Source organism: Aquarana catesbeiana, linkage group LG08 (assembly GCF_042186555.1).
Source record: "Aquarana catesbeiana isolate 2022-GZ linkage group LG08, ASM4218655v1, whole genome shotgun sequence".
NCBI lineage: Eukaryota > Metazoa > Chordata > Amphibia > Anura > Ranidae > Aquarana > Aquarana catesbeiana.
In genome coordinates this window covers 15,470,723-15,483,387 of record NC_133331.1, presented here as the reverse complement: position 1 = coordinate 15,483,387, position 12,665 = coordinate 15,470,723, and the positions used below count along the sequence as shown (strand labels likewise).

The 12,665-nt window shown below is 45.0% G+C and overlaps 1 protein-coding gene across 1 annotated transcript in view; it reads left to right on the top strand.

The window, feature by feature from the left end:
• LOXL4 (lysyl oxidase like 4) overlaps nucleotides 1–12,665 on the top strand; it is a 158,317-nt gene that overhangs the window by 99,871 nt on the left and 45,781 nt on the right. The window contains exons 6-7 of the mRNA XM_073595544.1: nucleotides 9,112–9,150; nucleotides 9,474–9,687. Of these exons, the coding sequence (XP_073451645.1) occupies nucleotides 9,112–9,150; nucleotides 9,474–9,687 (253 nt within the window). The remainder of the gene's footprint in view (nucleotides 1–9,111; nucleotides 9,151–9,473; nucleotides 9,688–12,665) is intronic.

Genomic DNA, 12,665 nt, shown 5'->3' with positions numbered 1-12,665 from the left:
TTTGTAACGATGTATGTAACCATGTAACACTCCACACTAATTAAAAAAAGAAGCTAGGAGCTGTTGAAATCACTAAATACAACCAATTAACACTTCTCCTCACTTTACATGCAATGGGAGAACAGCTAATTTGCAGTTTTCCCCCATTCCCTATATCAAGCTGATATCACCGGCTGCAAAGAGCAAGACACCCAACGCCTCCATCGCAATCCCCGACCAAAGTCATTGCATAAAGAGGCTTTCATTATTCTTCTTCTAATTGATGGAAAATAGGTTGATATTTCTATTTTATGCCCTTTAAGGTGCAAACGGCGCTTAAATCAGTTATTTAATAGTGCAAAGAACATGGGTGTGAAGTCGTCCACAAACAGTCACTAATTGGCTTCCATGAATCTGCCTTTTTAATAAGAACTGGTTTACTTTAAAAGGATACATAGAAACAAATTATCCTAAGTGTCTGATTCTGAGATAGCCTAATATGCGTTTTAGCAGCGCCCCCCTCCCCATCCTTAGAAATTGTTAAGCTTTTTGACTTTTTAGTTACCGTATTTATCGGCGTAAACACGCACCAGCGTATAACACGCACCCCAAGTTTAGGAGGGAATTTTAAGGAAAAAAAAACTTTTAGGAGGAAGTTTAAGGAAAAAAAACTTACATTTAAATGCCCATCAATGCAGCCTCATCAGTGTCCATCTGCAGCCTTGTCAGTGTCATTGCAGCCTTTTCAGTGTCAGAGCAGCCTTGCCCCAGTGCAGAATTGTCAGTACAGCTTTGCCCCAGTGCAGCCTTGTCAGTGCAGCCTTGTCAGTGCAGCCTTGCCCCAGTGCAGCCTTGTCAGTGCAGCCTTGCCCCAGTGCAGCCTTGCCCCAGTGGTCAGTGCAGCTTTGCCCCAGTGCAGAATTGTCAGTGCAGCTTTGCCCCAGTGCAGCCTTGCCCCAGTGGTCAGTGCAGCCTTGCCCCCAGTGTCCATTACATGCTTGCCTTGGACAGATCGCCGCCGACATACACAAAGCGTGTAGTTTTAAATATGGCGCCGCGGAGTTCGGAGGGACTCTGTGACTGGGCGGAGCCGAGATACACATAGCTGAGTGTACTCGGCTCTTCTCGTTGCCGCTTACAGTCACGCCCAGTCCCGCCCTATGATAGACATAACATAGGTCCAATGGCGGGACTGGGCGGGACTGTGAGCGGTGCCGGAAAGAGCCGAGAACACTCGGCTATGTGTATCTCGGCTCCGCCCAGTCACTGTGATCTCGGCGGCGCTCGTTCAGCTCCGAGTCCCTCCGCCGAGTCCCTCCGAACTCCGCGGTGCCATATTTAAAACTACACGCTATGTGAATGTCGGCGGCGATCGCTCCGATAGATCACAATTAGCGGGGATAAATACGGTACTTTGCAGTAAAGCAAGGAAACAGAAACCCCGTAGTATATTAATGTGCTTTCACGGAACAAGAATGTCGTACATACAAAGTACTTGCAGATGTAGGAAACACCCTTTTGGAGTAAACTTGGCCGTACCGGCCATTTTAATAACAATAAACCATAAACATAATATTTACAAACCATACTTGTTCAGATCAATCGTAACCCTGCTGTAGATCTTTGAAGGCACTGAAAAGACCCCAAGTTTATATTGTATCAGTGTGACACACCAGGTCCCCAGTCGCAGCACGCCAACTCAGGGACAATACCAACTCTTCAACTTCCAACGCTGATACCCATATCCAAATGCCCAGTTAAACCTCGGTTAATTGGCATCTTCCCGAGGATCCTATACCAAGACTTTTCCCTACTATTCCATACTGGCATCTTTCCGAGGATCCCATACAAAGATAGTTCGCCACTATGCCATACTGGCATCTTCCCGAGGATCCCATACCAAGATAGTTCGCCACTATGCCATACTGGCATCTTCCCGAGGATCCCATACCAAGATAGTTCGCCACTATGCCATACTGGCATCTTCCCGAGGATCCCATACCAAGATAGTTCGCCACTATGCCATACTGGCATCTTCCCGAGCATCCCATACCAAGATGTTTCCCCACTATGCCACACTGGCATCTTCCCAAGGATCCCATACCAAGATGTTTCCCCACTATGCCATACTGGCATCTTCCCGAGCATCCCATACCAAGATGTTTCCCCACTATGCCATACTGGCATCTTCCCAAGGATCCCATACCAAGATGTTTCCCTACTATGCCATACTGGCATCTTCCCGAGGATCCCATACCAAGATGTTTCCCCACTATGCCACACTGGCATTTTCCCAAGGATCCCATACCAAGATGTTTCCCTACAATGCCACACTGGCATCTTCCCGAGGATCCCATACCAAGATGTTTCCCTACAATGCCACACTGGCATCTTCCCGAGGATCCCATACCAAGATGTTTCCCTACAATGCCACACTGGCATCTTCCCGAGGATCCCATACCAAGATGTTTCCCCACTATGCCATACTGGCATCTTCCCAAGGATCCCATACCAAGATGTTTCCCTACAATGCCACACTGGCATCTTCCCAAGGATCCCATACCAAGATGTTTCCCTACAATGCCACACTGGCATCTTCCCAAGGATCCCATACCAAGATGTTTCCCCACTATGCCATACTGGCATCTTCCCAAGGATCCCATACCAAGATGTTTCCCCACTATGCCATACTAGCATCTTCCCGAGGATCCCATACCAAGATGTTTCCCCACTATGCCACACTGGCATCTTCCCAAGGATCCCATACCAAGATGTTTCCCCACTATGCCATACTGGCATCTTCCCAAGGATCCCATACCAAGATGTTTCCCCACTATGCCATACTGGCATCTTCCCAAGGATCCCATACCAAGAAGTTTCCCCTCTATGCCATACTGGCATCTTGCCGAGGATCACATACCAAGATTTCTCCCCACTATGCCATACTGGTCTTAATTTTAGAAGGCCTCCAAAGATCTCAACCTCTATAACTTACAACAATAAATGCCAAACTTTCCAAATATAATACAGACAACAGGGCGGGAGTGTGGGAGCTGTTTCTTCTTCGTCCTGTGACCTCCAACTGACCACTAGACACTGGCCCCTCCCTAACTATGCTGCATACTATTCTGGCCACCCCCTCTACTCTAACCAACTCAAAATACCCAGTTAACCCTTAATTTGGCAAGCTGGCTCTGCTACCCTGTCATGCCAGCCCTGCGCCTATTCCTGCGTCTTTTGCTACGGGCTTCTCTATATACATACAGAGTATTACAAATATATATACAACACATGCACATGCTATCTAACCTTCCTAGCAAATTTAGACAGGCAGCCTATTTTCTCCACTGCAGGTGGCACTTGTCCGGCAATGCAAGTGGACAAGAAAGTCGAGAGGAACCTAGTTCTTCTATGGTTTCCTTAGTTACAGGGAGGCAGCTATCTGATTGGCACTAGACAAGTGCAATTCGTTTAATTTTGAATCGAAATTCGGACAACTTTTTTTGTTATTCTGAAATTCTGATGTATACGAATTTCAAATAACAATAGTAGGGAATGTAAAGGAATCCTCCAAAATAACAAAACGAAATTTGTCCGAAATAACGAAATTATAATTCAATTTTAATTCGGAAATTAATTTGAAATGTAAATACATTCACCGGCCACTTTATTAGGTACACCTGTTCAATTGTTTGGGAACACAAATTGCTAATCAGCCAATCACATGGCAGCAACTCAATGCATTTAGGCATCTAGATGTGGTGAAGACGACTTGTTGAAGTTCAAACTGAGCATCAGAATGGGGAAGAAAGGGGATTTAAGTGACTTTGAACGTGCCATGGTTGTTGGTGCCAGACGGGCCGGTCTGAGTAATTCAAAAACTGCTGATCTGCTGGGATTTTCACACACAGCCATCTCTCGGGTTTACAGAGAATGGTGAGAAAAAGAGAAAATATCCAGTGAGCGGCAGTTGTGTGGAGGAAAATGCCTTGTTGATGTCAGAGGAGAATGGGCAGACTGGTTCCAGATGATAGAAAGACAAGAGTAAACCAAATAACCCCTCATTACAACCAAGGTACGCAGAATACCATCTCTGAATGCACAACACATCGAACCCTGAAGCAGATGGGATACAGCAGCAGAAGACCACACCAGGTGCCACTCCTGTCAGCTAAGAACAGGAAACTGAGGCTACAATTCGTACAGGATCACCAAAATTGGACAATAGAAGGTTGGAAAAACGTTGCCTGGTCTGATGAGTCTGGATTTCAGCTGCGACATTCAGATGGTGGGGTCAGAATTTGGCGTAAACAACATGAAAGCATGGATCCATCCTGTCTTGTACCAACGGTTCAGGCTGGTGGTGGGGGTGTAATGGTGTGGGGGGGATATTTTCTTGGCACACTTTGGGCCCCTTAGTACCAATTGATCATGGTATAAACACCACGACCTACCTGAGTATTGTTGCTGACCGTGTCCATCCCTTTATGACTACAGTGTCCCCATCTTCTGATGGCTCCTTCCAACAGGATAATGCACCATGTCACAAAGCTCCAATCATCTCACCACCGGACAATGAGGTCCCTGTACTCCAATGGCCTCCACACTTACCACATCTCATCCAATAGATAACGAACGGGAGATTGGCATCATGGATGTGCAGCCGACAAATCTGCAGCAACTGCGTTATGCTATCATGTCACTATAGAGCAAAATCTCTGAGGAACGTTTCCAACACCTTGTTGAATCTATTCCACGTAGAACGAAGGCAGTTCTGAAGGCAAAAGAGGGTCCAACCCGGTACCGGTCGGTGAGTGTATATGTATGAAAATTGCAACTGAAATTGTCTATATCCGTATTTTATCTCTGTATTTAGCAGATTTCTTTCACTACTCAGCAGAATTGACTACTTTCCTGAAGAACACTCTCTGTGTCTGACTTTTCATCATTTATAAATACCAGATCTTGTCTGGTGATCACATGTCGGTGATTTCTTCTTTTATTACATGTAGGTTTCTGTAGTCTGTCCTTCCATACTTCCAATGTCTGTCAAGAACGGATTGGAACAATTAACATTTTACACGCTCATCATGGAAAGTAAATTAAAAGTCTTAAATATTAATACACATTTAATTAAAATTTAGGGACAGCAAAATGTTTATCGACGCCTTTTATTAACAGGTAGTTCCCCGCTCGGTGTGAATGTTCTCTGGCTGTATGTAATCCGGTTAGGCTGCATGAGTGATGGATTTCCAGGTTTTTGTCATTTTCACTCCAAAGACTTACAAAGTGTTGACATAGTGAATCAATAAACATGGAGTGTGCATGCAGAAGAGTACATATGTCTACAATATGTACCGGGTCAGAAGAGAGGCCGGAAGGATATACGTCTACGATAGGCACAGCATCAGGAGGAAGGCCAGAAGGGTACAAGTCTACAATAAATACTGTGTCTGATGGGAGGCCAAGACTACAATACAACCATGTCTGAAGCAGTGGCGGCTGGTGGTTTTTTATTGGGGGGGGGGGCACAAACAACCAGAGCGGCCGGCGGCACCTCCTCCCCCCGCTGTTTGCCGGTCTGTCACTTTCTCAAACTCAATCTTTCTAAAACTGAGCTTTTTAGATTTCCTCCTTCCTGCCCCCCCCCCCCATAACTATACCATTAAGATCAGCAGCACAACCATTGGTCCCTCCATACATGCCAGGGTCCTGGGTGTTATCCTTGACTCTGACCTCTCCTTCAGCCCCCACATCCAATCACTTGCTAAATCCTGCCGCCTTAACCTCCGCAACATCTCCAGAATTCCACCCTTCCTGACTAATGACACCACAAAACAACTTATTCATTCCTTGATTATTTCCCGCCTTGACTACTGAAACTCTCTCCTTAATGGCCTACCCTTAAGCAGGCTATTCCCCTTGAGTCTATTATGAATGCTGCTGCTAGACTAATACACCTCACTAATCGATCCGTGACTGCTGCTCCTCTCTGCCAATCCCTTCACTGGCTTCCCCTACCCCACCGTATAAAATTCAAAATGCTAACCACATACAAGGCCATCCACAACATCGCCCCCGTCTACATCACCAACCTCATCTGCAGATATCGCCCAAATTGTCCCCTCCGCCCCTCCCAGGACCTCCTGCTCTCTACCTCCTTTGTTACCTCCTCTCATGCTCACCTTCAGGACTTCTCCAGAGCCTCTCCCATCCTCTGGAACTCCCTGCCCCTGTATATTCAATCAGTCTCTAACCTGTCCACCTTTAGGAGATCCCTGAAAACTCACTTATTCAGGGAAACCTATCCCACACCCACCTAACAACTGTCCCCGAGTCACCCCTATCAAATCATTCCCCGCATCTATTACCTTTTGTACCACCACCCCCTCCCTTTAGAATGTAAGCTCTACGAGCCGGGCCCTCCTGTCCCTTCTGTATTGAACTGTACTGTAATTGTGCTGTCCCCCCGTCTACATTGTAAAGAGCTGTGTAAACTGTTGGCACTATATAAATTGTGTATAATAATAATAATATACCATGTCTGAAGGGAGGCCAGAAGAGTACAAATTAGCAATATACTCCGTGTTTGAAGGGAGGCCAGAAGAGTACAAGTCTACAATATATATACTATGTCTGAAGGGAGGCCAGAAAGGTTCCACGTCTACAATATTCACAGTATCGGAAGGGAGGTCAGAAAGATGACGGCATAAATACATTTTTGTTTTTATTTAAACGCTCTATGGAAAAAACAAGAATGTGTCATGAAAGTTGTCTTGTAGTTTTAGGAAGTGTAAAATGATCAGAGCCTTCATTATGCTGTTGCGGTCGGACGTGGATGTTAGAAATCTGTGAATAGAATGCTATAATGACCGCTGACAACTGAAATATACACAAAAGAATGCAGCAGTTATCGGTTGTTAAGGAGCTGGGTCGCAGCGTCCTTAACAACTGATGACTTATTCATCTGAATGTAAAAAAAAAACTAGGGGCAGCTGCCGCTAGCCATCGGTGTGTTTGGAGGGGAAAAAAATCATCATCACAGTCAGATAACTGTGTGCATGGTAACAATATGTGTTTAGAGCAAATAAAGGTGGAGATGTGCTGGAGCGTTCCATAACTCACATAGATGGTAAGGTGCACTTCACTGCCAGGGCGAATGGATGGATGGCTCAGCCCCTGGATCTCCTGAGGGGTCTTGACAAGGGACAGAGCCGGTGTCTTGCCGAGAAAGTTCCCCCGGCGGATAAGGACCCCCCTGTACTGCGCAGGCGCAGCGCTTGCGCAGTACGAATGACTAGGAGCCGCCGAAAATAGCCGAAGCTGAAAAACTTCAATCAGCTGTACACGGCGCCTGCGCCCTGAGTCCAGGTTCAAGCCCCACCATCCAAGTGGACCTAGAGGGAGAATAACCGTGCCCGAAGCGTGTCGAGCGAAGCGAGCCCGCGAGGGGCCCTCTTACAGGCGCCGTGTACAGCTGATTTCTATTCTATTTGGCTTCGGCTATTTCCGCCGGTTCCTACTGCGCAAGCGCTGCACCTGCGCAGTAGAGGGGGGTCCTTATCCACCGAGGGGAACTTTCTCGGCAGAACACCGGTCACAGCCAGGGAGACCCCGAAGGAGACACACTCACGGGCTGGAGGAGACCCGCACAGACTCAAAGGGGACAAAGTGCTCCGCAAAAGATAGACCCAGTGAGGGCACTGGAAAGCTGGAGACCATGCAGCCAGAGAAAACCTTTTAGACACATGATAACTAAAATACAAACTGGGAGGATGCCAGGACTACATGTTTTGGGGTTTTAACCTCTTCTTCAGGTCACATGTTCATGTATTCCCCGACAGAGTCGGCATCCTCCCAGTTTGGATTTTAGTTATCCCATGTCTGACTGCTTTTTTCTGGCTGCATGGTCTCCAATTTTCCGTTGCCCTCACTGTGTGTATCTTTTGTTGAGCACTTCCGCTGGCATCTGACGTCCCCTTTGAGTCTGTGCGGGTCTCCTCCGGCCCGCGAGTGTGTCTCCTTTAGGTCTCTCCGGCTGTCACCGGCTCCGTCCCTTGTCAAGACCCCTCAGGAGATCTAAGGCCTGAGCCATCCATCAATTCGATCTAGAAGTGAAGTGCACCTTACCATCTATGTGAGTTATTGAACGCTCCAGCACATCTCCACCTTAATTTGCTCCAAGCACTTATTGATACCATGCACAATTATCTGACCATGATGATGTTTTTTTAACAATAAATTCTGTCTATCTGCTTTGGATTTCATGGAGACCCCCCTCCCTGTTCCTCCTCCTCCTCCTCCTTATCTCGATCTCCCTAAATGGCGAAAATAGGTATTGGTAATTGGTATCGGCGAATACCATATTTACTTGAGTATAGGCCGACCCGAATATAAGCCAAGGCACCTAATTTTAGCACAAAAAACTGGGAAAACTTATTGACTCAAGTATAAGCCTAGGGTGGGAAAATGCAGCAGCTACTGGGTAAACAATGCCCATCTGCAGCCTCACTGTGCCCATTTGCAGCCTCATTGTGCCCATTTGCAGCCGTACCTTTGGTTACTAAAACAGCGGGTGTCTCCCGCTGTGTTATGCAGTCTGTTCAGCCGTCCATTGTAACAAAGCCCCGCCTCCTCCTCGTCCGTGGTAAACGGAACACTGGTACAGTTTCCCAGCATGTATCAGTGTTCCTCTATCACGGACGAGAAGAAGGCGGGGCTTTGTTACAATGGACGGCCGAACAGACTGCATAACACAGCGGGAGGCACCCGCTGTTTTAGTAATCAAAGGTACGGCTGCTGTACGGCTCACTCGAGTATAAGCCGGGGGGGGGTTCCAGCCTAAAAAATGGGCTAAAAAACTCTGCTTATACTCGAGTATATACGGTACTTAATAAAAAGTATCTGTACTCGTACTTGTTGGTTAAAAAGTGGTATTGGTGCATCCCTAGTGTTAACCACTCCCTTCCAGAAGGATTAGAGGACAGATCCACACCATTTAAAGTGGTACTGTGCAGTCCAGGAAGCATGTCCGCCTCTGCTCTGGGTTATTGGTTCTCATTAAATATTCCCACTTGGTTCTTATATTATACGTCTGCCCATTAACACGTTTTTTCATTTTTATTATTATAGGAAACTTTGGAATATGAAAATGAAAGTTCCAAAATCCAGGTAAGTGGAAAATGTATTTTTATGGTATTTTCAAAAGTTAAATGTAACCAAAATTAATTATACATGAAGAGGGATCACGCTGCATTGTACATCCATGGTCTGGTGGTTAGTGGAATGTAGAGAAGTTTTTGTCCATCCTGCACTCTATGTTTTATATTTGAATGCCGGTTAGAAGGAGAAAGTATAAACCCCAACTTGACTTTCCTCTGCAAATTTCCTGTCTTTTAGTTTCTATGTTTTTCATGAACAAGATTCCAGCTCATTGTTAGTTATCATTTATTGGTTGGAATATAACGGTGATGGATGTGTGATCTGTCGTGTAGGTTAAAAATGCTGAGTCAGAAAAAAATGTTCTGGATCCACAAAGTCAGCTGCTCGGGAACTGAACCCCATCTGGCTAACTGCAACGTGCAGATTTCCCCCAAGACCCCCAAACATCCGTGCAGTAATGGGATGCACGCCATAGCGAAATGCGTTGCTCCACCTACCTCTGCCAATGGAAATGGAAATAACTTCAAAAAAGCATTTAGGACTATGGTAAGTAAGAACGGAATGAAAACCTATAACTGTCATGTCTTTACACAGTACAACTATGGCCGATGTACACCCGCATCAGAGAAGTCAACATTCTCCATTTATTAGGGGTTCAAGTGCTGGCGTTAAAATGTGATGGGTTTGTATTGGTTAATGGAGTTGGACTGGTTAATGGAGTTGCACTAGTTAATCAGCTCAGTAGTTGGCTGCTTAGATCCTTTCCTTGAAATATACACAACACACATGTTGGCGGGGCCTATAATATGAGGTACCTTGTTTGGGAGGAATCACTCTTGTGCATTGCATACAAATATCCTTTATATGAATCTGGAATAAACTTGGTGGAAGTAACAAACTGTTCTTTGCACTGATACACAGCATAACAGAGGAAATACAGTCTCAGTATATATCCAATGCGCTACCGAAGAATGGCATCAGTTAGTGAAGTGGTGTGCCTTGCTGGAATATATGTGGTGAAGAAGGAGCCTGCCCTGAGCTATCCCTTCTCACCTGGAACCTCTCCCTCAAAAGCAAGTTCCTGTCCCTGACCATTCACCCACCAGAAGTGTGCCAAAATGAAGTGGGTCCCCTTGTTTAAAAGGTTCCCTCACCCAAGATGGCCATCAAAACCTCTAAAGAGTTCTGTGTCCAGTTAGACTACTTTCCTCTCTCAAGGCAAAGAACGGAATATCTAAAGGGACCAATAATTTTATGAGGCCCCCCTTCCTCCTCAACATTGGCACTAAGCAACCTACAGGCGGGAAAGCTAACTGCACCTGCCTATGCACACACAGCAAACTGGTGACACACATCTTAGGATGAAAGGATTCTGGTCATGAGAGGGACACTTGATAAATCCTGGCAGCAACCCACTCGAAATTCTGGGGAAGTTAAACAATAAATTACAGGGGTCAGAATTAATGAGAAGCTCGTAGTTGTCCTTAATGATACCCATAAAAAAAAATCCCAAAAATGGTCTCCTTGGGTACAATATCTTCAACTTGATGGGTTTGATCACACTCTACTGCATCTCTGATATGACCCTTCCTGTTCTGGTGGCACCAACCCCCCCTCCCCCCTCCCCCCTCAGGAAAGTTTGCAACAACATCCCCCAGTCCTCAACTCTCCACTCCAATCTCCTGGCTACTTTCTTCCTGCTTCTTTAATTTTCTACTTCATTTTCACATTTTTAATTCAATGATATTATTTATTTTACAAAATTATTCTATTTTTTATTTCTATTTGTTTTTGTTATTATCTGTTATTTCTTATGATTAATTTGTCTATTTTATTTTTAGTCCTTGTATTCTTTTATTCTATGATCTCTTTTTTTATGGTAATACTATTTCTTTATTTTTTTTATATTATTAATAAGTGTATTTATTAATTCTATTCTATTGAATGTTTTTTTTTTTTTTTCATTTAGTCTATTCTATGCAACCTGAATAAACTATTTGGCCTAAAGAACTGGCCACTGTACAGATGCCTGATGGAATGTTCTCTTATTGACACCCTTAATCTTTGTTTATTTAGCCAAAAGTGACCTTTCTCTGGTAGTATTGGAGGATATGACCACTATATCTATATATCTATCTATCTATATATATATACATGTACACTATATCTAATTTATTCAGAAAAGGGGAACACCCCAGGCCTCTATTACCATATTTTTCCACATATGACTACCAGACACCTCATGCAATCTTTAGAACACAAAGGATTAAAGCAGTCAAAGCCTAAGTTGATTTACCCTCCATTTAACCCGTAGCAGCCCACAACTTTTTTCATACCAGCATTCAAAACCCTGATGAAGGGGGAATATTGTAGCCCCAAAAGGAGTTGACTTGCTGCTTTTGGACTTTATAATGAAATACATTCTCTTGATGTGGCACTCTTGTTTTCTGTATATCTATAGTAACTATAACCATTCAAGGTGCTCTTGAGGACCTTTCTTGCCAGATAGCTGCTTTAGCGGAGTCATTCTACAATACACGGAATAAAGATATGGTGGTGTCATGGTCAGGGGTCAGGCTCAGAGACCAAAAGCTATAGCGGTAGAGAGGCTCCTACGGACCAGTAGGATAAGTACACAAGTAGGTCACCCTGGCGGATGATGCGGGCTAACCCGAGGTGCGGGGTCAAAGCAATAACCGGTATTGACAAGAGCTTCTGATGGTGGAGATAGATTTTGCTGCATGTTAGGTGTTAGTACCAGGTCGCAGTCCTCAGGATCACCCCACCAGGAGGTGAGCAAGCCGATGTCCAGTAGCAGATATAGCAGGTAGTGATCGAGCAGAAGCATAGCCAGTAAACAAGTCAAAGGCCGGTAGCAAGTGGTTGTTGGTTGGGATCAAGTGGAAGCGTAGTCTAGGAACAAACCAAAGGTCAATAACAAATAGTTGCAGGTTGGGATCAAGTGGAATGGTAGTCAAGGATCAAGCCAAAGGTTGGTAACAAGTGGTAGCGAAGATAAGGACAGCTGCAGGTATGCAAGATATAGCCTGGAGAGAACACAATAATCTAGTAAACAGACATGGCTTAAATCAGGAAGTTCATGGGAGGTGCAAAGAGTTCAAGGTTCACCAGAAACAAGAGAAAAGGCATGATTGTCAAAGGAATCAGACAAGGTACTGTCCAGCATCTCAGGTGGCTCAATGAGAAGCGCTACAGCCAGATACAGCAGAGATTACAGGTTCAAATCTGAACCCTGACAGATGGTCTACAGGGATCCAAGGATTTCAGCCACAATGGCGGCTTAGAGACCCATGGGAAGGCTCAGGATGTCCTCTGGAAAATAAAAGAGAGGAGGAGAGCCCTTGTAATCAGTGACTCAAATAAAGTTTTTCTGTAAAAGATTGAGATAGAAAAATAAAAAACTATCAAGGTCTGTAGAGGTTGCTGTTCCCTCTAATGCTGCATAAACATGGTCGGAATTTCCGTCCAAAAAAGTGTGATGGGAGCTTTAGGTTGGATATTCC